Source organism: Aulostomus chinensis, chromosome 8, assembly GCF_037954235.1.
Source record: "Aulostomus chinensis isolate RoL2024-O1b breed Wild chromosome 8, RoL_Achi_v1.0, whole genome shotgun sequence".
NCBI classification, from domain to species: Eukaryota; Metazoa; Chordata; class Actinopteri; order Syngnathiformes; family Aulostomidae; genus Aulostomus; species Aulostomus chinensis.
In genome coordinates this window covers 20064684-20092434 of record NC_141327.1, presented here as the reverse complement: position 1 = coordinate 20092434, position 27751 = coordinate 20064684, and the positions used below count along the sequence as shown (strand labels likewise).

Below are 27751 nucleotides of genomic sequence, written 5' to 3'. Positions count from 1 at the left end.
TGATTGAGTTTGGTCCTTTTTTATTTTTGCACATCCTTCAGGGTTCTTTTTTGAACGGAAAATGTGCTTTTATTGTGACGTGTTGACAATCAAACACTTTCCAAAGTATTTGTATGACGCAAACAGCTGTCCTGCGTTGCCTCCGTCAGAGTCGGTAGATTTGAGAGAATATACATCTCCTAGGGAAACACAATGGGGGTGGGAACAACATCCTTGACATGAACTACAAAATCTGCCCTGGACAGCTTAGCATTGTTTTGCATTTATACAGAACAGCATGGAAAAAAAAAGACAAAACAAAACAATGCAGCACATCTCCGGCGGCGCTGTTATAAAGCTTGTACAGTCTAACTTGCTCCCATTTCACAAACGCAGTCTGTCATTCGTGCTTGTCTGCACTAATATTTGATCCCTCCTTTTCTCACAATTGAGACAGTGAAGATTGAAATGCTCCGCCCCCCAGGAATGTTCTGTGTCTCTACACGACACCGCTGACTTGCTAAAATCAAAACTGTGTTGACATAATTACAGTATTACAGCTCTATGTGCCTGTATGTGTGCTGCGAGTCTGCCCTCCCGTTTAAACTCAAAATCTCGAACAGGCTGCCCATTCTGTCAAGGCAACCCCCTGAGTCAATAGAAGAGAGTACCGCCTGCCAGCCCATCAAGCAGCCCAACCAAATGTCCAACGGTGGGGGGGCTTGAGGTGGACGGGAGTTATAGCCTCCATCAGAAATGATTCTTTAGAGGTTAGAGAGGAAACAAGTGCAGCTACTCTGTGCAGGTCGTTGCTGTTGTCGATTTAGCTTCAGGGTTTCTCCTAGAAAAAAATAGTTAACCCTGCATGACAGAAAACAGTTGTTCGGGAGCGAACCTGTACATGGGTGATATCCTGACGGTTTAGAAATGCTACAGGGGGACAAAAAGCCTCCCAGATGTGCTTGAATCTTTACATAAAGCAGTGTAATAAAAGAGAAAGAGAGTGTTCATACCACTGAAGGAACACCCTGGAAGCACTCTTGAGTGATTCTAGCATATTACTAAACTCTTAAGTGCGCTCATTAGGTGTCCTCCTTTTTTTCAAATATGGGCTTTAACTTTTGTGATAAACAGCAGAGGAAAGCCCGATTAATCTTGCTTTGAGTGAAGATAAAAAGACATCAGTTCTGCTTGGGTTTGATCACCGCATCACAGTGTGATTCATCTCATTCTGAACTGTGGGATGGTAACACTCGGAAAAATTTGCCGTAAATTTTACTTAACTACTACTTCTTGACACCTCTGACTTTTGAGAGTCGGATTTGGAGGAGGGATCGATGGCATCGAACACCTGAAATACATTTGATTGTTCACTAAAATCTGGCAGAGGATTTGTGACACCATGCCAAAGTATACACAAACAAAGTGGAGACTTGAAATGTTGTCCAAAGATGCTTAGGATTCAAATGAAAATTACTGTAATTTGCATGTCGGTTTTCAGAAGAAATTTAGAAAATATATATCTAATGGTGGTAACTCTCCACAAACAGTGTTACGGCCAAAATAATGTTTATTGTTAACAAACCAATGTGAAAAGACCCAATCCACTGATTTAATGATTAAAACTACTCAGAATAATAATGAGCTTGTGAGAGACTGCCATCCCACTAAGCCTGGCTCTTTGGCTCCTGGCGTTGTGGCATGTGTGTTTAAGTTTTGCACCCCAAGGTTTAAGGCTCCCTTCTATAAACCTACACACCAGTTGTTGTTACAACACAAAACAAGCAAAAGCACTCACTGATGAATAGTTTGCATGAAATCTGTTGAAGCCGATCGTAGTTTGTCACTTTAAAGCTTGGAAAAGCTTGTTTCTGGATGTGTGTTCTATATGAAAGAACTGGTGACAAAAGCATTTTACAGAAAAACAAAATTGCATGGAAATAAACTGCATGAATAAGAGTTACTGGCGTGTTAAATCCTACACGTGACACTAAGGAACATGTTCCTTCATCATGGTGAGAGTAGTTGCTCTATTAATGTTAAAAGCGATCTCCTTCTAAAATATGTTCTTCTTCTTGACACTAAAAGGCATCTTCACATTAATTAAGAAGAGTGTAATGTGCTCGTTGAAAATCTGATCGGAGGCGGAGCTCTCAGAATCATATGACTGATGACATCATGAATATGTTCGAAGCCAGTCGAGGTCCAGAAGGCAGCATATGATGTGTAATGTACAAAAAACTGAAGCATCCTAATGCATAAACTCTGAGAACGGACGAATGAGGTATAGGAGATATCTTGTGTACAACAGTTTTACAGCTGAAACAAAACAAAAAAAGTATATAATTAATGAGGCCTTACTTGGATTTTTAATGAGGGAGGAGTAGGTGGTATTTTAATGAGTTTAATGTGGTAATTTCTGCAAAATCTGTGTCAGACCACATTACGGTATTCATTAAGAGTATTTTGTAGTTTTATTTCATGCATGCTTGGTATTTTTAATTTGTTTTCTGTGAATACTCAATTTGATGAATGTTTACTCCGCTGTTTCCCCTTTAAAAAAAGAAGAAGAAAGGTTGTATGTTTTCACGACCCGATTCTTTATGTCTTCCAAGGAAAAAACAAACAGTCTCGGGGCCACACAGTGCTAATCTTTTCTTTCACTGTGTTGTTGACAATATGATACATAGACAATATTGCTGAAAGCGAAGTGTAAGCAAAAAGGTTACCTGTCGACGCAGGTCCCTGGTCTTTTTGGTCATCTTGTCAATAGCAGAGTTCAGGGGGTCACCTTTCTCTTTCCTGCCAGTCTGTCAGAAGAAAGACAAATGACAGGTTATTGCAATCATACATCAACACAATTTCATCAGCGCGCCGTTTGAGGTGCGCAACATTTTTCACATTTTCTTGGTGAATTTGACAAAGCTTATGGGATGTGTTTAGTCCTGTAAATGATTGCACGAAATACACTTAATCACGAAATACTTGTTGACATTACAAGTGTTCCATGATTAGACCGAGTCACTGAAAACATGAGTCAAACCGTTTAGAATGTTACCTAGCAACAGGGCTATCTGGCAAATATCTATCACGTTGTTGCCAAATTCCCTGCGTACTTCACTTCCTGGCGATGCCGACTCTCACTGTTGGCTTCAAGAGGGTGCAGACAGACACACGCTTCACCTGATACACACATAGGGATGCCAGCTGCTTCCTTACACCTGACAGTGATGAGCTTTGCCTTCCTTGCTTTACCAGATTTCCCTATGACCACCAGAAATGACCAGTAGGAGTGGATGAGTCAGGATCCTTCACTGCCGTCAAACAGGAATACTGCCAACTGAAACGCCAGCATAAGGCTGAGACTCAACATTCCGTAAAGCCACCTGGGTGCCCCATTAATCACTTACAAGCTCGAGTGTTTTTGCTCAGAAACCATGAGTGAGTGGGGTGATTTATATTACTCCGGCTATTAACTGTTATTACTGAACGTGGGCTGGCTACTTGGCCTCAAGGTTAAAAAGATGATGGTGATGGTGAACTGGGGTGAACCGTCTCTGCTGCACAACACACATACGCACACACAAAAACTATTGTGTAAAACTATTCTGTATCCTGATGCAATGTCTTGGAATGCAAAAATTATAGAACCTTAATCTTCATGTATATGGATGAAGACTAAGTCTCTCCCAACATTAATGTAACAGTGATTTATTACCAATACATTTGCATACAACTGAGAAGCATGAAAAAGGATGATGAAGAGTTTTACAGTTGATACCACCAAAACAGATGTAATTAAAATGTACACTGCCTGGCCAAAGGCGCCACCTGCATGTAAGCAACTAGGTAAGAACCTTCCACTGGAAAATTACTGCAGTGATTAATATGTTTCAGCTAGCAAGTAGCTATTGAACCCAAAGCGATGCAGTGAATAGCTTCTCATTTAGCTTAAATCACCATGTTGGAAGACACACGTCATGCGCCATTTCAGGACAGTCAAATTATTGGCCCCGCATCAAGCAAAGACTAATGAGATTAAGCAAACTACTAAAGGAGTTGTTCGAGGCAGAACTGAAAATTGGAAGGGTAGTGGTGAAGCGACATGTTCCATAAAGTAATGTGGTTAGAAAATGATCATGATGGCAGATGTTTGGTGAAATCAAATTGTTTACATTTTTTTTTTTAAAGTAAGACTTGGGGTTGTGTTTAATCGTGAATAAAAGAGCATTCTCTCTCTCTCACTAAACAGCTGCGTAGCCTTGAGAAAACCACTTAATCATTGAGGTTGATCTGAGAGAAACAGAAGGCTTCTATTTGCTAAGGAACATAAATATTGAACTCTGGAACAATAGAATAAGGTCATGTGATCTCATGAGTTCAGTTTTGCTCTGTTCCAGAGTTTCACCAAACAGGAAGGAAGAGCCTGTTCATCTTTGGAGAAAAGTAGTCATAGCGCAACCTGGGGGAAACCGGAAATGACTTTTTTTGTGTGGGTTTTCCTTAAGTGACGTTACCATGGCAACTGCACTTCACATGGTCACATCTTTTCCATAGTTCACACATTTGAGGAAAACATCTACAAGCTGAATCTAAGTCACAGTTATAGTGACAACTAGAGGTATGCCAGATGTAACAAAAATAATTGCATTTACATCAGAATTACACCATTTTGTCTTCATGTGATGTACAGCAACATAATACACCCTAAGAGTGTGTGTTCTCCAGCATCACCTAGTGGACACAGGATCCAATACATGCACTCCATTAGTTTACCCCACACAAATATCAAGGTTTTACTGCTTTTTCACTCTATAGGGTAGGAGAATAAATTGACAAGCCTGGGTGTATGCGTGTTTCTGTGTGTGTGAGTGTGAGTGTGTGTGTGTGTGTGGGGGGGGGGGGTCTGCTCATCCCTGCTTGCAGCTTTAATTAAAGCCAGCATATGAGGTTAGCAGGGGCCAAAGTTGGCCTTGACAGAATTGAGAAATCCATGAGAATTTTTTCTTTTCTTTTAATTTGCTACTTTGATGGCAAACTCTCTCTGGAATCCCCTTAATCAGCTGACGAGTAAAACGCTACCTGAATTATTACAACTACTAAGGCCTAAAGAATGGCATTTCAACTCCTTGACAAATAAAAGTAACTCTTAACTAATGCCCATCCCCCATAATGTCCTTATTCCATTTTCCCAAGAAATGTCAAAACACTTCTACAACACCTATGGTTTATCTCAATATTGAAGTGGGAGTATCAATACATGCAAGATGTTTCAATATCATATGAATCATGATCAGAGCCCTGCGTGGGCCTGGGGTTCAGAATTCTGTTCTTAAGTCGATGTATGTAAGAAGACAAGTGCTCAATATCTTCTGGGAGCTGTCACATTTCATATTATCCTTTTTGCATCACAAAAAGGTTAGCAGGATGATCAACAGATTGATAGACACGGTGATCTTCTGACAAAGCAATACCAGCATACAAAATGAGTTGTGTCGTTGCCAAGCAACCATCTGACAGTTCTGCACAGCATTGCATGAAGGCGACCGGGCAAAAAGCCTTTCCAGGAGAACACATACCTGGTGACATAGATTCATATCCATCCATATCTATTTCAAATGATGAATAAGACAATTTGACCACTTGAAGAATGACAGCTAAGTATTTTCTCATTTGTCTCCTTGCTCGTAAAAATAATTGCATGATGCCGTCACTTTAAGGGAAGTAATACCAGCACTCACAAAACCACCTGATCCCAAACCTGTTTGCTCTCTGCGTGTATCAATTTATCATATTAATGTTCTGTCTTCTAGTCAATAGTTGATTGACACTGGGAGGAAAGGAACACACAGCATTCAGCTGCCTTCCATTATGTGCCGCACACCCAAAAATGCTCTAACACGCTTGCATGTGAATGCATGGACAAGCTCTCAGATGCCAAAGCAGAGGACATGACAGCGTTAGTCATTGTGCTGCCTAAAAAGACGAATGTGTCATTTAGGCACCAGAGGGACGAACAGGATTAAAGATGCTCACCACCAAAACTAAAATTAAAATAAAAAAGGGGGCTTAACTGGAACATTTCTGAGGACACTTTATTCGACTTCATGTTTAATTGACAAGCTGAATAGTAATGAAAGCATGTGAAAATGATCGAGCTCTGGATGAAATCTTGTTATTTAGATCATAAATACACTGATAAACAACTCCCCCCACTTTCTGGAAGCAGAAATTTCTATCTGAGTTAAGAAGATTAAAACAGCTGTCAGTCTAAAGGGACAAAACCTGGCACTTGTTATTTTGTGCTTCTGTTTATATTTCGAGGGCGTTTTATTTTCTTATAGTTACTTGAAGTCTTTTCCTAATCTGGCATCTTTCAGATCAAGCAGCAGCCCACTCAGGAGATGGGACCATATTGCTCATGGTGGGGATTCAGCAAAATAAGAAATACCCAATTAAAAACACTACGCATGAATTTCCCATCACAAACTTTATATGCAAAGCAGTTCACAATGATGAATCATAGGTTAGTCAATGAGTCAGGCTAATATTCAGCCCAGCTCAGTGAAAAAGAAAAAAAAAAGTGGTTTTGATATGTACAACAGTTTGGACTGACATGATTCCGTGTGCTTGTTGGTGGGAGTGAGAAGGATCAATGGGTGTCACATTATTGTGTTTATCAGTCCCCAGTTTTTATCAGGGGATTTGACTTTCCTCCGTTCGCACTCAGGTGCACCCCATATTTGTAGGCAATTTTGCTCTCTGGTTCACAGCTATTAAAAGCTTGACAACACACTTGGCTGTTGATTCAATTGTCTCCCTTACAGCAACAATGATGGCTTACTTTTTGACTGCCACATAATGGAATGTGCATGTTTTTTTTTTTAAATGGTAAACACAAGTCCCTGTGGTGTTTGCCAAACAATGTTCCCAACTGTCCCCATCCATTATTTTTCCACCTCCCGGTGTGTATTCATTCAGGGAGAAGAGCATAGAGGACGGAGCCTGAAAATAAGCATCTACTGTGCAGGGTAATGGAAGCAGTAACACTGGAGTTATTCTTGCCCACTCAGGAGACGGGCTGGTGGATGGTGCATTCTGCTGGAACGGCTGAGGGCCCTGAGCATGTTACTCTCCCAGGTCCACCTAAAGTAAGTTGTGTAATTCAGTGGTGCACTGCAGCGCAAAAATGCTTCAGTGCATTTCTGACCTCAGACCTGTAAATGGTTGAATAAGACATACGGTATAGGGTCTATGAATAATATGCAGAGAAATGTTGTACTTGCTGTGTCAGTTTACCTTTTTACAGTTGTTTTTAAAGGTAAAGAACGGCCTAAATTTGTACAATTCCTGTGATATATTGAAAGTACATCAGAAAGCCCATGAATTTGTTCCTGTAAGTCTTATTAGCATAAGGAGGCACCACATTTCCTATGCTTTTCTTCTCAGATTGTTCCATATTCTTATTTGAGAACACTTGAGCAAAAAAATATACTTAGTGAAACGACAGGCAATCGATACCTTTTCAAAATAAAGTGTCTACATTCACTCATTAACAAAATTTGAAACAAAAGAAACTAAATTCCAGGTCATCCCACCTCCCTTGAAACCAATTTAATTAAAATAACGATTAGAAAGAATCGAGCAAACTGAGAGGATCATGAATGAAGTGAGGAGTAAATCTGGTTGTTCATAAGCAATAACACGGCAAATCAAAGTAACAGGCAGCGGAATCAGACAGAAAATAGAAGACGGGGGCTAGGAGGAGGAAGGGGGCGGGGGCGGGGGCACAAGGCATTCTGTCTCATTGTCTCCCAAGATCAATGTGTTAAATGATATCAATTCCGGCTCCCTGTCAATTCAATTAGGCGGGAGCGAGAGGTACAATTACTGTCCAATGTGGTTACACTGTCTGCAGCAGGCTTAAAGGGAAAGGTAAGCTGATAACAAGGGGCTGGGGGGGGCAAGCATTTGTGTATGTGAGAGTCCGGGGTGGGGTTTGATAATAGAGGTAACGTGTTGGTCAGGTTACCGGTAGATAATGGGTAGCTAGATCCTCATTAAGATACATTGTGCTCCCTCAGCTGTAGTGCCATAAATGGGCCAATTTGACTTGTTCTCATTAAGTGGAACTTAAAGAGGTGCAGTGGTGGATATCAGCTAGTTTGATTACAGGATACTGAGAGGGGAACATGCTAGAATGCCTCCGGCTGGGAAAAAAAAAAGGAAATACTTCCAGATGAGCTGCACGGCTTAGAATCTTCTTTTTTCTAATCAAATGGCAGAAGAACACAGTCGAGGAGCAGATATCGTAATCTCATCATAATCATTAGTAAACCCTGTAGAAAAGGAAATAGTGTTTACACACCTGCGTGTGTGTTACAAAGTGTGGTAATCATGAACACAGACCAGTCTGAATGTGTTTGTCTGAGGTCAAAGGTGCATAATGACAGAAAAGCTGAATGGGAAATCTTGCTTTGTTTTTGCAGACTGCCAGCCAGCCATCCATTCATCCATCCATCCATCCATTATCTCAACCCGCACCGTCCTGTGAAGGGTCGTGGAGGTCTGGAGCTCATCCCAGCACACATTGGGCTTGCAGGCAGCCTGGACAAGTTACTAGTCTATCACTGGGAGCCCAAACATTCACACTCACACATTCACTCCTCCAGGCAATTCTGGGTCTGCAATTCACCTGACCTGCATCAGTCATGGAGAAAACACATGTTCATCCAGTGTGAAACAACACTGCTTTAAAGGGAAAAAAGGACGAACTCACCCTTTACAAATTTCAGAAAGCATGATTCTGAATAAAAGCTGAATACATAAATTCTGGATGATAACTTCAACATGCAACAAAGGATCTTCTTGACGTCTTGATGAGAGCAGCAGAGGTAGGACTACACTGTGTATTAACCATGATGCTACTCCGTTCCATCTGCGCACTGGTTTTGCACTCTACATATGATCATAGCTTAGAAAATACGTATTACTGGGTAGTGTTTGCTGAGCAGTAGTGGGTAGGCGAGTATTGTTTCCTCTTTCCCTTTCATTGGTTCAAACTTGTTAGCGCAGACATTCTGAGCTCGGCGGAGGAATGAAAGAGGCCCGACTCTCCCTGACACCAGTGTACCATCAGAATGTTCAAACTGTTATTTCAAGCTAAAACTGCTCCAAAATGCTTTTTTGACAGTTTCATATCCCCATTCTAAGTGGACAAAATTCCCCTTCAGCCACCACCATCTGGCTTTTGCCTTCAGTGGTAAGGGACACAAATGGAAATTCATTCATTCAAATGACTCTGCAGTAACCAGCTAATAATCGACCGCTGAAAAACACATTTCTGTCCTCTTTTTTTTTTTCCGTGTGATGTCATGGCACATTTTCCTTATTTAATTTCTTAACCTTAGGCCATATAAAGCCAGGTATTACTTATTGTTTAGGGGAACTATGACATAGATATTCAAATATATTTGTCAAAATTAAACATTTTAAACTGGAGGGGAAAAACAAAAGGAAAGAGAAAGGCCACTTCACCTGTTTTTCGGCACGTTTACATGTGATTAGAAAAATGTACGCATCCACAAACATATTGTTGTAAAATATTGGATCATTTTTTTTAAGTGCCTTTTAATTAAATTGGAGAACACTTGATTAATTACCAGACAGGTTGCATATTCTTTATTTAATGTCTTCTTTTATTTTTATTAATGTGGTTTAATGAAAGTGAGAATGACCCCAGGCAGCTCTCTCCATCTTCACCCCTGAGACTCCTGGTGGTCAACATGTAACTCATTATCCTTTGTGTTACACTAATTGTACGCATCATTTACAATTTTGAGGACGGCACACAATGGGGCCGTTAATTGGTGACAAATTAGAGTCACGGCCGTTGGATTATGGTTGAAGGATTGTAGTTTCATTATTGATGATTAAAAAAAATAGGAGTGTTAACAAGCAGGAAAATAAAACAAAATGCAATGTTGGATAAGTGGTAAATATTTGGTTGCTGAATATATAAGGTTTTGTTTTTTTTTGTAATTTACTCAATAACTGAGTGCAGCTCACACAAACTCAAGAGTTTTCCAACCCTATGATAAAATAGCAGTGAGAGAGAATGAATGAGTATAGCCATAGCTCCTGTGAGGAGCCTCAGGTCAGCCAGCACACTCTCCCCAACCCCTCCCCGCGTGCAGATTATGGCAGGACTGCATGGCTTTTCTCCTCTCACATGGTTGCACATAGTATCTATAACGGTGCTGTTTGAGCCTGGCAGTCTCCTGTCAGGAAGAGTTAACGCAGCCGAGAACGGCAGCGCTTGCAGGGGAGCCGGAGTGCCTTCTAGCACAAGCTCTCTTATGTTTAATGGCTGATGCCATTTGCTTACTCCTCTCATTACACTGGCTCATGTTTAGACTGTGGGCCTGTCACTGGCTATTAGCATCTGTGGTCAAGCAGGCTGTGGATGAGAGGAAGCATCTGGCTTATCATCAAGTACATCGTAAGTATGAAATGAGCAGTTTGTTTAGGAGGAGAACAACAAAATGAAAAATTAACAGACTGTGTGAATGGATAAAAGGTTACAACAAAAATCTGCAGTGAGGATAAAAAAAATAATTAAAAATAAAAATGTAGTTACAGGGTTTACCAGGATTTCTGTGAGAGAAAGGCAGCAAAGGTTGGAGGAGGTGTGCGGCACATGCAACTTTTTTAGTGTTGAGTGAATCAAATCACCATCTGACAAACAAAAGTACTGACACAAATATATATTTAAACAGGATGTTAAAAATTGAAAAAAGATTAAGACGAATGATGGTGTTTATTGTGGTATACAGCGATAAATCCAAATCTTAACCTCGAGTGCGATAGGGAGAGTATGGGGCTGCCATATGTTGGGTGGATTATTTCCATAAAATAAACGAAAATGGTAAACCTTTAATTCACTTGCTCTCTCTGCTCCGAAGTTTGTGAAGGAATGCGCTGTCTCTCTGAGCAACATCAAATGAGTGGTTCCTAATTTATGTGTTATTAAAATGCTTAATTTTTTCATGCAGATTCAATTATATTCATACTCTTTTACAGACCAAACTCTCTCCCAAATGGGGATTGGTATTGTTTGAGTCGTTCTCTCTGCTGCTGAGTTCTCTGCCTTCATTTCTTTCATTCAGTTTGATGTCCGTTTCTTTTTTCTTTTTTTTTTTTTCTATCAGCGAAAGTGATACTGAGGGACTCTTGTGGTTCATCACAGAGTCAGATGGGAGTCATTTTCACAATCAAGTGTCCAATTTTATTGAATATTCATTAAGCGCCCGAAAACAGTAAAGTATTTTCAGAAATATTCTGATTAATTGATGAATATACTTGCTCAAATGAGTTCAAATTCTTGATTTTACTTGAGAAGTGGCATTGCAACAGCCATTAATCTTTAACAAAAAAACTCACAGTACAATACACGAGTTCTGGAAAACTCCCACTTTCAACAGGTTTTTCACAGACAGAGAGGTTAATAACATCGTAAAGACTTTCTATCGATTGCGGTCAGAATCAGTACAATGGCATTGCAAGGTTGCAAAGTATCAAGTTCTACCTTTCTGTTTTTACAGAAGGAGGAAGAAAGGTATATCAAAAACAAAAAGGGTAAAAAGGAAATGTATAGCAGCAGCTGAGCAACCCTTGAAAATGTAGTTCGGCAATGTAACACCGATGTTTGAAGGCTCAGAAGTCTATAAAACACCTAAGGAATCCCTGAAAGATGTACAAAAACTGTGAAGATACTGAAATCTTGTAGGTTGTCTGAGAAAAAAAAAATTGAAGTGAAAACAAACCTTGTGGCTAAAATCCAGTCATCATCTGACTTACAATGGTTTGAAGACGCCGCAAAGCACGGTGGTGAGAGTCTGACTTGGTTATTATGCTATGTTTGATTGAATATTTGATGCTTACATCACTTGTGAGGCACATCAGCACTAAAACAAAATGGGACATCATGCAGAGATGCAGAGGCTGAAGAACAGAGGGAGGAAAAAACAGGAGTGGGAAGGGTGAAATATTAAGTATGTTGGGCTCTAAGCCAAGGTTTTAGGTGCATAGTTTCAAGAGAATAAGGAGGAGTGGGGGAAGTGTCTAGTTATCAGACAGGGAGAGAGAAGGGAATAAAAAAGTCTAGTCCTGCAGCAGCGGTATGGGTAGCTAGAGCAATGCTGCCTGCAGCCTCCCTGAACTGAATAGCAAGTAGTTTGCGAGGGAGGGACTGAAGGAAGGGCAGCAGGAGAGGAGAGAAGTGAGGGAGGGGGAGGAAGAGAATAGGTTAGAGAGGGTGAGAAAATAAGAGAGTGGTGTGATATCTGTGAGAGCAGAACTGTGGTAAAGAGGGGGGGGGAGCAAGTCAATGGGGTGAGAAGAAGGTTTGAGTATCATTGATGTACTTTTGTTTCACTTCAGAGTGGAAAAAAGCAATTTATCACACACACACGGACACACACACACACAGACACACACACTTGTCTATACACACACCCAAACATGACGTGGCTGTCTGTGGCTATTGGGCACGGATTTTGAAAAACTGTTTGTTGGTTTTAGTTTGTTAAAAAAGCTGCAGATTGGCTTGTACACCTGAAACAGGAACTAAATCTATCTAATCTGCTCTTAATACCAGAAGACATAATCCGGTTTCATCATCATTTTCTCTTTCCTGCACTGCATCACTCCTCTCTGCACCCCTACACGCTGGATCAGGAGAAACAAGGGACACAGTATGAATTGGGGGATTTCCGTGTTCTAGACAAAGGACACAAAGCACATATTAGTGTAGTGTAGACAAGCAGGGTCAGCAATCTCAATTAATTATCTAGTAAATGCTGTGCATGCCTGATCCCATGCCCTACATGTCACAGCTCTTTACTGGCTGTTGTCCATACTCTTATTGTCCTCATTCAGTTCCTTTCTGATCCAGAACTACGTGGCGGTGACTTCCACTGGTTCAAAATGCCGCCAACACTGCTTCAAGAAAACAAGATCATCTAACTTCCTGTTCGGCTTTGTGTTCATTTTTAATTTTTACACGATGAGGGCCCCAATCATATCAAATATTTAGCGATCCATTATGAGCACGAGCCCTCTCTTGGCTCATAGCTTCTGGTCATTCTCCGAGTCTGCTGGTGACTAAGGGCAATCAGTCTTAACATTCTGGAGGAATCGAAGGACTTGCGTGCTGAGATAAGGTCTGCTAATTCCATCAGTGCTTTTAAATGTCTCTGTACTACATTACTTTTTAATGAAAAGCCTTTTAATGTTTTTTTTAAACCATTTATAGAATATTATTGTGTTATAGTTTATTTTTTTAATCTTATTTTGGAGTGAAAAATGCTATAATATCATAAAGAAACGTGTTCTAAAAACACTTACAATACAACTTAATAAATGTGCAATCTTTCAATTTGCTGTGCGACGTATACACGACAAGGTTCATTTGTAATGGAATCAATACATACATTACAAAAATACCCTGATCATATCGAGATTGCAAAGAAAAAAATGCTAAAATGTGCCGAGACAAAGTAAAGGACTTATTATGTCTAGACATGCACACTTCCCTCCTTGCCTGATTGTCTCCTTCCACTCATTGCTCTCAACCGTCAAAACCACCTCTCTGTGTGACCTCTTAACTAAGTGTGAAGCACAAGTGCAAGTCATTGAGATCGCTCCAGAAACCTAAAAATGAATGAAGGGGAAACAAGTTTTTCACTTGACACATTTAGTTCCTCATTCCATCGCTCCAATATACCCCCACCACTACCTCCCACCTCCAAAGTTAGCTGTAATGTGGATATGCAAAATCCTCCATACAACAACTCACAGGAGTCCCATATAGTTCACTCCACAGGCAAACAAATATTTAAAGATTCAAATATTCAAAGTATGTAAGCAGCAAAAGAAGTTGTTCAAAGCCGGCAGCCCTTTGCTCTCTGTGTGAAGGAGGTGGTTGTCAGGCATCACAAGGACTACAGAGAGTGATATGTGTGTTTTTTAAACTAGGACAATGACGACTCAAGCTGCGATTCTGGGTGGGTTGCTGTATGGAGGTAGCTTTAATCAGGGATTAGGGGGGTTTGGGAGAAAAGACGGGGGGAGAGAGAGAGAGAGAGAGAGAGAGAGAGAGAGAGAGATTCTGACAGTAAAAACAGAGCCAGCAGTGGATCAAATGCAAAGACGCTAATGATAGCATGATAACGCTAACATAACTACTGCCAGTTGAGGCTGAGCCTGCTGTAGGGAGAGAGACAGACTGCCGTGTGCACACATATGTATTGTACACAGCTAGACAATAGTGGTCCCTCGCTATAATGATCCAGGGTGCAAAAACTTCAAAGAGTGCTGGAGCTGGCTGAAGCGATGAAATGATTATGTCTCCCATTATCCTTTCATGTGGGCTTTGTCAGTCCAGCCACGCAGCAGTGGTGAGCCACTAACTGTGTTGTTGCTGCTAATAGTTGAAGGCAATAAGGAACAGGAAAGCCAGAGAAAATCTGGTCATGTGCAGAACATTACTGATGCAAGTTTTGTGTGTGTGTGTGTGTGTGTGTGTGTGTGTGTGTGTGTGTGGTTGGACGGATAAAGGCATTGGACTTACTGTCATGGTGGATGTTTGGCTATTGATATCATGTCAAAGGAGGCTGTATTCTCTTCCCCCTGCTGACTTCCACAACCTATAATGGCAACAGCTGTTCAATTCCAGTTTCTATTTTAGAGAAACGACATGCAGACCTCACCCTTGAAAACAGTGAGTCATTAATCAAACCGCTTCTGAAAGTGTGCACATTCAAGCACCAGGGCCCAGACATGGAAACAGACTCTACCTTTGATTTATTTAACTGTCGCACGAAATCTAAATGAGCACTGATTTGATCACAGACTCATAAATTGATTCAGCTGTGGTAATATTGATATGCTGTACTACTCTCTTATTTATATATGACACAACCCGATTTATTAAATGGCAGGCCTGCAGCGGCAACATTTTCATACTGGAGATAATAAAGAGAACATTGGGAAAGATCTGCCATTGCTCCAGAGCCTCTCTGTAAGAAATAACCTTAATGAAGTCCACAGGCCATTATCAGTTCCTCTCCTCAAAGACGTCATGAATCTTCACAGGAGAAGCTTACTTTTTCTCATCTTTATTAATATATTTTCATAAAAACTTAATTGAGCAATATTACACTCGAGGGTGTGCTTTACCTACATTATGGTCACAACAGTGACGCGGCCCTATGAATGTGATCCGGCTCCATGACAAAGGCACATTCCTGCTCATGACACAATCAGATGAACTTCAAGAGCCTTAAATACGTGCTGCTTTTGCCAAAACTTTCTGTGTTGATTTGATATTGTTTGGTAGGCCATCTGGTCATTGTTTAAGCATCATTTTGGGTAATTCTAAGCCTGATGCGTGCTCTGCCTGCCTGCCTCAAACACTTTGGCTACTCTGGGAGCAGCAAATACAGAGCTGGAGGGTGGCTGGTCTTATTTTCAATACTGTGACAGGGTCAGGTCCCTGCTGTGGGTTATCATCTCAATTATGCATGGCCCATGGAATAGACGAGGCTCTGTTGCAGGTGGGCAGCTACAACAGACAGTGGCAGATTGAAAAATCACATGATGAATTATGATCTTATAAGCGTAATGGAAGTGATACCTTGTCCATCTTCTTGCTAAGTTAAATAGGTAATAGTCATTGTAAAACTCGAGCTGGTAAAAACTGAAATATTGAAGCCTCTTTTTCACAACTGTTGCAACATTTTGATATTTACACCATTACAGGGGTTAAAAAGGATGGTTATAATACAATAATACCGTTTTCAGTCCTTGGCGAAACTTGTCAGGTGACGGGTGAAGACACTCTAGACTACGAGGTGTTTTTTCCAGATGACTCTATCATTCCAGCTAGAAAAGGTAAGTCCAACTGACTTGCTTTCAAGCATCAGCTCCAGTCTAGGAACACTTAGGCTTTAATCGTGCACTCACACCAAACGATTCACAATAGACAAAAGCAGCAGGTCTTTCATTTTCAACGACAGCAGGTGAGGAAGAGCTTCAGACGGCATGGCAGCAGTGAGCGGCGCCATGCCAGTGCCAAGAGCAGCGAGTTGAAGTTTAACTTCTTGCAAATTAACAGCAACCATTTGCAGAACGGGACTTGATTTTCTTCTCGTAGCAACTGCTGTGCTACACTGATTTGTTCCTTTTCCATTTTATTCTTTATGTTTGTGTACCATCTTACAAACAACAAACAAAGAATTCTTCGCAGACAGGGACATCAGCTGGTTCAGGGAAAACAAAACCTCAAAACATATTATGGAGGATATTAGGCAATGAGTTTTGACTTTAAGCACAATCACAGATGCGTATATTCTAGCTGCTGCATAGCTCTTCCACACACTCGATTTGGACACAACCAAGTGACCTTTATATAACTTTACATTTCCCAAACTGCCCTTAGAATAATGCGGAAACAATGATATTGTGAACCAGATGGGACATCTCCTTTTCCTCTGCCACTACATATAGATGGTCTGTCTCAAACTGACCCCCAACCTGAACTTGACCACCGTTACACAGCTGCTGGCTGAGCTTAGAACAGTAAGAATTGCATGCCGTCAGAGAACATAAAGCCTACGGCAGCAGTTCCATGTAAAACACGCAGAAAGACAAATGCATCTTATCCCGCCCTCTTATATCACTGCAAATTTACTATCTCAATCTCATTCCCTTATGCACGAAAAACATCAGTTTCATAAAATATGAAGCGCTGTAAAAGAGCCAAGTTTAAGTCGTTGAGGTGATTCTTCTCATATTAGATCTGTCTATAAAAATTATTTTCCCTTTGCTGCGCGACGGGGGCGAAGGGAGATTAAAAAAAAAACCCTCATAAAAACCACAGCACTGGTTTAACCAGCAGTCTCTCCTTGTAGGTTACATTTTTCATTCATGCTAACTGCAGGGATGAATAAGTGAACACCCAGCAAAAATACTTAGACAGAATATGAGCGCCAAAATAAAGGGAACCGTGATGTTTGTGCATGTCGCACTTGTTCATAAAACATTAGTATTGGCTTTCTTGTGTTATTAAATGATGAAACTGACGCGAAACGTTTTAATGAATGCATCAGGAGGAGCAGAGAGGAGCATCATTCACACTCACAGTGGTCATTAATCAAGGCTTCAACAGCAAAATAAGTTTTAAAATTCATCAGTGGTGCAGCCGGTGGAAGAACAACAGGCTTCTTTTTCATAATGAGAATGTTAACCTCACCGCTGCTCTCTCCCTCTCCCACACCAGGAGTCAAATACCGTGCAAGCATAATCAGCCCTTATGTTATTAATGACGCTGATGTCTGGATTACAAAAAAAAGAAAAAAAAGGCCAACAGATAAATGAAGCAGGAGACGACATCATGCCTGAGCAGAATCCGTTACACATTTGATTCCTTGTTGGAGGGTTGAGGGAGTAAATCAAACTGTAACACTTAAAACAAAAGCAAGACATAAGCAGATACAAGGAAAAGGGCAGAAAAGAGGAAGTGATGCTCTCTCTCTCTCCCTCTTGCTCTCTCTCTCTCTCTCTCATCAGAGGATTTAGCTGCTATTGTCTGTAGCCGGAGACAGCACTCTGTTTTTTTAATCAAGGGTGCAGTTTTGAATCCAGTGGCTTCTTGATGGGATAACAACTGTATTTTTTTTGAGTGGTGCTGTGAAAATGTGGCATTATGTAATGTCACATTCCTCAGATCCTCTTTATGTATTTGGATCTACTTATATGTGCGGTATGTCATCATACAGCTCCGACTGTAGCATGGTAGATAACGCTGTCTCGTGTGGGTTGATGTGGCCTCTTTCAGGTCCAGACCAACAGTAAACAGACCCGCAGGGCTGCACAAGGTGCTTATTTACAGGTAACGCTCTTATTAAATTCTACTTAATGAGCCATAAGGATGCGGTGCAGCGTTTAAGTGATGTAAATTAATCGTGAAGATGCTGGTAAACATTTAAGAGTGGGAAGTTCCTTTTCTAAAGGGGTATTTTCTGAGGATAAAACAACCCCCAGGACATCACTCGGCTTCTGATGGTGCGCACGGTTGTCAGAAGTGTTAGAAATCTGGAGTTAAAACAGAAAGATACTATAAAACGGCTGTAAATCTAATACTTTACAGTACAGTACTGCACAGTTTGACTGAAATACTTTTTCCTTTTTTCAAGTATTACTTCACTAACACACAACACTTCGTAAAATAGCTTTAATGCATTGGTTGGTGAATTTGTATGCTGTACATTTCCAAATATTTACAATACCCCAAAACAACATTAACACCAGGACTGAAATACCCTGAAGGGGCTGCAATATGACATAAATTCTAAAGCCCAATTCCGACTTGCCAGCAAAACAATTTGCATGATATATAAACACAACAGGCACCATATGAGTATTGATTCTGTTATAGTTACCTGCCAAACAACAGAAATGACTACGAATAAACCAAAACAGCTTGACCTTTCATCCAGGGAAAAGGAAAACAGCTCAGTGGCTCGAGTATGGACGACTGTCTGCTTTCAGTACGCCAGAAATGCATGTTGGATGTTCGAGATCACCCTTTCCTGCTTCTAACCATGGCTACAGGCAACGGGCCCTCTGGGGTACTTTAAGTACGACTTTAACAACCCCCTAAAGTCTAGACGACATCATAAAAATGGTGTTGTGGGGATTCTCCCTGTGGACACCCTTCATTTTATTTTTGCTATTTGTGTGCAACAAAGCGCATATTCTCCACTGAGGTAAAAGTGAAGGAGCATTTAGCTAAAATATAGGTGTCCTACCTTTAAATATCTAGCTGTCTATCTATACACACACACACACACACACACACACACACACACACACACACACATAAATAATGTGATGAATAAATCTCAAAGCTTTCAAACCTTGACTTCTACCAACTCAGTCATGGTTCTGGCACGAGATATGGCTCTGTGACACAATAATACTGACTAATACCGAGGCTTAAATGGAGCCCACAGGCCAGAATTAGCCAGTGTTATAACATAGCTTTATATTTCACATGCCATAAAAGGCTTTTTCTCACATCTCTTGCAGAAATATTATTAATGTGACCTTGAGATTAATTCTAATGTCGTTTTTCCATTGTATAAAATGGAAAAGGTGGCCTGCATATATCTCATTTTAAAAGGTATCATCACCAGAAACAACAAGCTAGTCAAAGGATTGACGTACACACGCAGCTACACACTCACACACTGGAGTGCCAGATTACAGTGTTTAACCAATGAGCTGATGTCTGTGTAATTTAATCAAGGGCTATAGAAGTTAACCTAACTGAATTTTATCTTAAGACTCCTCTCCCAATGTGACCCTGATTGCTTCTTATAACAAGGCAAGGCAGGACATTAAAGGATATTTTTTTTATTTGATTCCCCTCAAGAAACTAAAATCAACAATAATTATTCTACTCACAGGTTGTGACTTTGTAGCTCCATCCTGATATTGCTTACAGCTGTGTGTAGTCTAACTGCTCTACGAATGCAGTTTCATGAATAAACAAGTGTTGTTTATTCTGAAACAACTGCATTTCCCACCTCTTACAGCTCCTCGGGCGTATTCTTCTCTATTCACTGGGAGGATTGAAACCTTTACTGGTAAAAAAGAATCACTTCTACTTTTGGAAGAAAAAAAAAAAAAAAAAAGCTCTGAGGGTGCAAACAGGGTTGTGTGCGAAGAGAGGAAGAGACATTCAGTAATTCCCTCTAATTTGTTAGGGTGCCTCATTCATTAACACTGTGCACACACTTTTCTTACAAAGTGAAACTCTTTGCAAACGCGGCGGAATTCATAACTCCCGAGTGCCCTCAGACTCTAGAGGTAAAGTCATCGCAATTATCGTTATACTTGGAAAATCTCCACAACCTGAATCAGATTTTACAGACATCTCATTGCAACATCAAGAGGTATTTCACAGACAAAACTTTAAGGCAAATCAAGACAGTAACTTGACTAAGCCTCCCGAGGAACGTTAAACCGCTGCTTTTTAGAATTGTTATTCTGCGAAAATGTGGTCCTGCTAAACATTAACAATGACATTTTATCGAATTTGTAATATTCAAATCACAGGAGGGGCTAAGTGTGCGAAAGGTGAAGTGTCAAAAATACCACAGAGATATTTCAAGCATGCAAACGGTATAGTACAGACTTACTTACAGCACAGATCCCTGACGTACTCACACCAGTATCATTTCAGTAGCTCATGTTGGATATGTCAGTGATTTGATCACCTGACAGTGTCTGTGACTGTCTACTTCCACCTCTGAACTACAACAGCTCCATGTGGCATTATTTATTCAAGTGTATGAGTTCATGACAAATAATCTTCCATAGTTCAACATCTAATTAACATATGGGACTTGCTTATGGGATCAAAACCAGTTTTACTCATTTAACCCCAAATCACAAATGGGAATTTACCTTGAGGGGCTTAACAATCTGTACAAATAATGAACGCATGTGAATGAACTTGAGTCACGAGTGGCCCCCGAGCATATCTGGTATCTGGGAATGATGTTCAGACATCGGCTCTTACTTCAGTGTGACATAATTAAACTGATTTTAATTCAAGTATTAAGATGAAGGATTTATGCTGCATTCAGCCAGATGGTAAACTGGATATCGTTTAAGTGGTTGCTAGCAGGATAGGAAAATTAGATGAGGTCAGCAGAAAATAGCAGCAACAGTCATGGCAGACAGTACTGACATCTGAAGTTTTACATCTTTCTGCTCCCTCACACAAAGGGTAAACACAGCCAATGTGGCTAATGAGAGGCTAATCATTTTGATGCAACGCTCAGAATTATAGGTCTTGAAACCTGACCGAGGCAGTTAATAAGCACAGCAATTAATGTTTGTTATGAGAGGTGTGTTGTGGTAACCTCATATTAGAGGCCATTTACATTTGAAACAGAAAGATGTTGATCATTAATATTCATCCACCCCCTGCACTCTGATTCAGTTTTAGGCTTATGGGCATGTCTTATATTATAGAGGGGACCACATGGATGAGGACTAAAGGCATTTGTGAGTGTTTCAGCCTTTTGCATCAGAGATTCTGATTCTATTCATTCAAACATGAGAGAGGCTGGTGCTGGATACATGAAGAACGTAGAGGCTTGTTTGGCTCTGGATGAGGCAATAGGCCAGAATAGTCAAGGGCTGGTGGGGGGGCTTGCTGCTCCAGGAGAACTGGGGGTTTGAAAATGGGCTTGGTGGCTCTCAGTGGGATCCCTGTGTCATCTGACAGCAGAACAAAGTTCTTTTGGCAGACGAAGCCCAGTCACAGGCAATGTTTGATGTCATCTCTGTGTTGTGACATGGCAAAAATCACTGTCTCGCGCTCGTTCTCTCTTTTTTCCCCCCCTCAATAGGGAACACCTCGCGTTGGTTCGAGCTAGAAGCAATTTGGACTGCTATTCTCAGTCTGACACAGCACACATAGATTTATTCAAACACCATAAGGGCTCTGTTGGTTTTTACTGAATCGCCACCTGCAGAGTAAACTGGAGAAGTCTGACTGGAGAAGAATATTGAGCAATTCAAATGGACACGAATCTGAGGTCAGTCCGCCGTTAATGACCGGCTCCTTCCCTGCTTCTGTCTATTCTTCAATATTTACCAGCCCGATAATTTCATCTTTTACTTCAGGGTTCCTTCTAAGACAGTGTGGTTCAAGAAAAAAAAAAAAAAAATTGTATTTGCTTGAACACATCATGACACTTAATATATATAAAAGCTCCTTTAGATAGTGAAAACTGTTACGGTACAGAACAGTTATTGACACAAAGACTAAATTACGGAGAGGAGACACAATAATAAGCAATGTTGCAGCAAATGAATTGTGTCAGAATAGAGTATACAAATATTCTTTTTCTCAAATGGTTTGGTGCAGAAAACTGGATGATGAAAGGAAAGGATATGTTCAAGGCAACCAGGAGGCCGCGTGTGCATCAAAACACAAGACAACAGCACTGCAGGGAGCATAACCAGTTCATCGAACCTTGAACTAAAAATTAAGGTGAAGTTTTTTGTTATTAAGTTATTTGTACAGAACATCTCGTACTGAAACTTGGCGTACTTTGGACAATGCATGGCAAGAGGTGAAGTAATTTAGAATAAAACGAGAGGATAGGAATGGTATAACTCAAGCAGAAGTGAAGCGGATTAACAGATAATTTGGGGTTTAAAATTAGCATTTTTTTCCTCGCTTTGTACTAAAAATAATTTCATGAACACTGTAGGTGTCAGGGCCAGAGGCTGTCAACCTTTTCTACTTCAAGTCCTCCTTTTCACACAAATGAGGAAAAAAAAGTTATTTTATGTTAATTTAATAATCAAATAGAAAAGAGATTAATAGAATACAACAATACCTAAATATGCAAACCCTGAAAGTAAATGAGTCAATAAAAAAATGCCTCAGTTTAATAATACCAGTTAGTAAGCTTTTACATTACATCATATTTTCATGAATATGACCCATTACAGGGGGTTCACCCAGAAGTTGGGAAACCGAACAGACAAAAGATCTCTATCCTGACTCAAGTCACCGCTGCTTGAGGCGAATACCCGTTTAAGGTTGCACCCTCGAGTTTTTTTTTATTCAACCAAGACTGGAGGCTTTGCTGTTGCTACTCGCACAGAAAATAAAGTATGTGAAGAGGCCAAAACAAGGAGAGATCTGAGGGATGAAAACAGGAAATCCTAGACGGAACATCATATAGTATTTCCTGGCTTTGTCTTCCACTGATCGGGCCCTTTCAGGTCATGGGGTCGTCCGGCTCAACTACAAATGAGATCCAGGTCAGACGAGGACACCTTCAGTTGTGGTTCTACATTTTGGAACAAGCTGACCTGAGGTCTATCACAACTGGGCCCACTTTCTAAAGTAAAACTTTCTTACTCTCCCAAGTACATACAGTACCCTCACAGTCTGATTTGTTTCTAGTAATTACATGTACTAGGGAGTAGGAGGTTCTATTTGATAATGTTGACATCCGGGGGTTTCTAATTGCTGTGCGCTTCGTTTTTGTTTTTGTTTTCTTTTTATGTCACTCATGCTTTTATGTTTGTGTTTACAATCATATTGGTTTGTTTTTTTTATGTGACAGATTTTGAGCTTACTTCTGTAGAGATGTGCTATATAAATAAAACTGCCATTGCCATAAACATTTACTGATAGTTTTAAAGACATCGTGGCAGGCTGGTGTTCAGTGAATGAAAATAAAAATACACATTATGCCTGCCTAATGTGCAAGAGGAGAATATGACTTTAGAGCTCAGAGGATAAGATCACTGTTGTTAAATGCCAAAATCTATTGCAGTAAACATTTTTGGCTCTATCCGCAATACTACACACATCTCAAGTAGATCATTGCACTTTTTTTTTCCCTTCCTACTGTATGTATACAAACAGGCTGACTTAATGTCATCAAAGGCATATAGGCACTACTTAAGCACCAACGTAATATCTGTATAACGATGAAAACTCATCCCTTAATGTTGGATCGCTGACAAAAATAGAGTTTTTTTCAGGTTGTCTTTGTTCTTGGATGCTTTTCAACATGTAACACAACTAATTTTACCCATTTCCAGAGCTGCAAAAACGGGATAGTATTTTTAAAAACGATAAATAAGCTTCATTGATATAGTACCATCACTGTACTCCAAAATACTTCACTGTGTTGTCTCATTCATACGCACACACACACACACGCACACACACACACACACCAATGGCAGAGGTTCACTTGTCACCTCAGGGAAGCTCGGGGATCGAACCTTCCGATCGCTATGCTGGTGAAGATTCTCAGTAATCCAGACCACGGCAAGTGGTTCTCAGTGGGAAACAAAGGTAACCCAATCTAATTCAAGAGTTTGAATTGGCTTCTGATCAGACAGCCACTCCACCTCCTGAGACACGTCACCTCCAAAAAGTCCTGAAGATGGCGTTCTAATGATTTATTTATTTTTTTTCTGTTCAAACACTTGATAGTGTTTATTCAAGCAAAATATGCACATTGGAAGCATTGCAACCCGCAGTGACAACCACGGTCCTGCTGTCACATGCTCCAGTGACCATGGTGATTTTTTTTTTTTTTCTGGTTTCTTCCCCAGCTCAGTATCACAGTAGTTAGTGTGAGTTCCTTTAAAATCAATTACATCTTTTTTTGTGTATTTTGTAGGAAACACAAACTGCCATGGGGTCATTGCCTGATCTGAGATCTGAGAAATGCCCATGGCAGTTTCAATTTGCTTCTGTTTGATATGTAATGTAATGAGATGATGTCAAGTGAACATGATAAAAGTTTTACACAAATGAATAAGCTCAATATGAACTTTGTCCAACTTGGACCCTTTCACACTGAGCCAACTCTGCTGGTTACACTCTCATGCAGATACAGAATCATGTTCCATGGTTTCCTCACCCTGCTACTGACTGCTACTATTTGGTATAAATGTCTTCAGCGACCCCCAGCACAAGCTTCTCCCAGCAGCCATTCCACATTATCTCTGTAACGGGCCAATTAGTCATCAGCAGCCTTGTTTTGTTGGGATCACACAGTCAGACGTCTTCTGATTCAATAGATGATAGAAATAATGGGCCTGTAATCACAGATGCAGATAGATTTTGTTTTATTTAATGTCTCAAATCAATTCAGTCGACTGACAATACACCATAACCTCTAACCATTATACTGTAGAGAAGAAAACTAATAAAATTATAACAGGCTATGCACAAAAGATCCTCTTTCCACTGCGTCTACACAGGAAGAGCTGCAGCTGTGATCCCGCAGTCTGATGGGTAGAAAGGCCACATTACAGTTCATGTTTTACCCGCGCTGTATGTGTGAAACTCGACACAAAGCATATTTATATGCTTCCAGTCTGCCTTCCTGTGTTTTATGCACATAACTTAAGCCCTTATACGCCAAAATGTGTGTGACCTACACTCAGCACTCTGCCTGAACACATTGTGTGTAGACACACAAAGTGAGGACTACCTGCTGCTGCTGCTGCTGCTCTGCTAAAGTGCAGCTCACACTGTGTCGACATGGTGGTACAGTTTGGGAGCCCATGTTCATGCTGCACATTTTTAAACATATTATAGCATAGAGGTAGAGTCTGTGGACATTGCAACAATCCTGTCCATGGATGGAGTTTGACCCTGCTTTCAAATGATTCACTGACTGTAAATAAATCAACACTTTGTGGGTCCGTGGCAATGCTTTCTGCACTCAACATTCCCAGCTGTGGTCAGATGAGAAGACATATCCTTATAGTGAGTATCGACATGTACTTATATTGCTGTTGGTATTATTTTTGTGCTATGGTTGATAAGGGCAGATGGACAGGTAATAAGCATCAGGCAAGCAGGCAGGCGGATATGGAGATTTCTGACAGAGGAAACTGAGCGAAGATGTACTGCACTGGAACATCTAACTGTTGGGAGTTCACTGTTAAAACCCAATGTGGGTGATAAGGCAGTTATGAAGCACTGCTGGCAAACACAATGGATAATCTAACAAAGACGGGAACACAACTAAAACATCAACTGACACAACAATGATAAATAGGTGCAAACATGAGGGCAAAGAAGGAGTTGATTGGATAAGAGACAATAGGAACAGAGCCGAGACTGATGAGGACAGATGAGCTAATGAGACACAGGTGAGCACATTGGCAAAACAAAACAAAACAAAACAAACCAGGCAAAGACAGGATGTAAAGCCAACCAAGAAACAGAGTGATCAGGGAAGTGATTTCAAAATAAAACAGGAAGTAGGTACAACATTGAAAAGAAGATAATAGAAACAGTCCAGACAGGGTTGTAACATATCACTGTGTAGTAACCATGCCAAAGCGAAGAGCTAAAGCTGTATAAGCCTTTAAACTGACGATCTGGGCACTCTCATCTCCTGTTCGATGTGTCAAGTCATTAAAGTGCACCAAGTCATTAACTGGTGATGTAGTCATCCATTACAGCAAAGATGGAGTATTGCAAAGGCGATGCACAGACGATTTTAACATCAAGATGTCCAGATCTTACTTTTTTCCCTCCTTTCCTTCTCAGTATATCACTGTAGCTGTCAAACGTTAATGAATATTCCAATGATCATGAAAATTGGATGAAAACGAGAGACAGTGCAAAATCTGCTAACTGAAGTAGAAAACTTTATTTTGGTATCTGAGAAGGACAGAGTGATTGGGATGTCCGTAAAGTATAAATTATTTCTCTTAAAGCTCTCCCCTTGACTTGAAAACTTTTTGCTCATTGTTAATTTCCTTGGTTGAACAAGCTTGTGTGATAAGAGTGCAGACAGATCTAAATGCAGAGTTTTACATAAGATGTCTGCTTTCACTGTCATCTGCTGAAGGGGCTCCGTTCTCTGTGCATACTTTCGATCCAAGTTAAAAAGGACTGGGAGCATCACAAGTAAATTGGAAGGCATCGTCGTCAAGAATGGAACTTATGAAACCGCGTGCCGAGTACAAACTTGAAACTGTCAGAAGAGACAGTGAAGTAGTAAATGCATTAGTAAAGCCTTATAAAATATTATTCATTTTGCAACGGGAGAGAAAGATGAGACATTTAAGGTTTTCTAAAAATATATAGTTAAGACAAGTTATTACCATAGAAACAAGTGAGACATACATTATTCTTCAAAGATCAGACAGCTTCACAACATGCTTGAGGGGATATATATTGATAGTGAAACAGATAAATGCTGTATTAACAACAAACAGAAAAAAAAACAACAGAAACCCCTGAAGGGGCCTAAAAATATCATTTGGCAGACTCTCAATTCATAAGTTATTGATGAAATACCAGCGACAACCATCACACTGTGAAAAGCTAAGATATTCGCAAAGCACTTCTTGGTGTCTAAGCTCAAAATACAAAGGTCAGTACAAAATACTGGACTATTAATGAAAAAGCACTTCGGTATATTTGTTGTAACCCCATTTCCTCTCACCCCATTTCTAAGGTAGCTTTAATGGAAACACTGCAATGCTGCACTGATGGGTTGAACCACTAGGTGGAGATACTGATCATTTGAGAAAATGTAATTGCAATGAATTGCACCACTCTTGGGAATGCAGTAGTGTGAAGAAAATACATGGCCAACAAGTATAGTAAAATAGTACAGAACTTGTTTCGAAAACAAAAAACAAAAAAACAGCTACTCCGCGAATGTAAAGTTGCTAATTCCAACTCGAAAATCATCATTTACAGTAGTTAACTGTCAACGCGGAAAAAGGGGCACACAATACCCGTGCTTCAGCAAAACAAATACTCTTACAAATTAGGAAATGATCTATTAGATTTAGCTGAGTTTCCCGATCAACATTAATAATCATGTTTGAATATAAAGAATGTATGCCATTGTCAATTGATGGCAGAAGCCTACAATAAAAACATGTGGCATGCAATCACATCTGTGTTCAGAACGGATACCCTCGACATAATTATCAATGACACAGAACGCCTGGCTACAGGACATTTGGATCAAATGTCATAGTCATTGCAGCTTTTATTATTGGCAAGACCAAACATTGAATTTCAATACATTTAGTTTGATTCATTACACAGAATAATGAGGCACACATGATGAGCACATCACCATTTCTGAAATGATGCATTTATTCATGGTTT

General features: G+C 40.3%; 1 protein-coding gene and 1 long non-coding RNA gene across 4 annotated transcripts in view; one reads left to right on the top strand and one right to left on the bottom strand.

The window, feature by feature from the left end:
• The window catches only part of LOC147257550 (uncharacterized), a 31790-nt gene extending 24694 nt beyond the window's left edge, over positions 1 to 7096 (top strand). The window contains exon 3 of the long non-coding RNA XR_015117617.1: positions 7053 to 7096. This is a non-coding gene — a long non-coding RNA (uncharacterized LOC147257550). The remainder of the gene's footprint in view (positions 1 to 7052) is intronic.
• Positions 1 to 27751, bottom strand: part of ctnna2 (catenin (cadherin-associated protein), alpha 2) — a 278051-nt gene that overhangs the window by 79360 nt on the left and 170940 nt on the right. For all 3 annotated transcript variants that reach the window (XM_086211559.1, XM_086211557.1, XM_086211560.1), the window contains exon 8: positions 2709 to 2789. In XM_086211559.1, coding sequence (XP_086067685.1) covers positions 2709 to 2789 — 81 coding nt within the window. The remainder of the gene's footprint in view (positions 1 to 2708; positions 2790 to 27751) is intronic.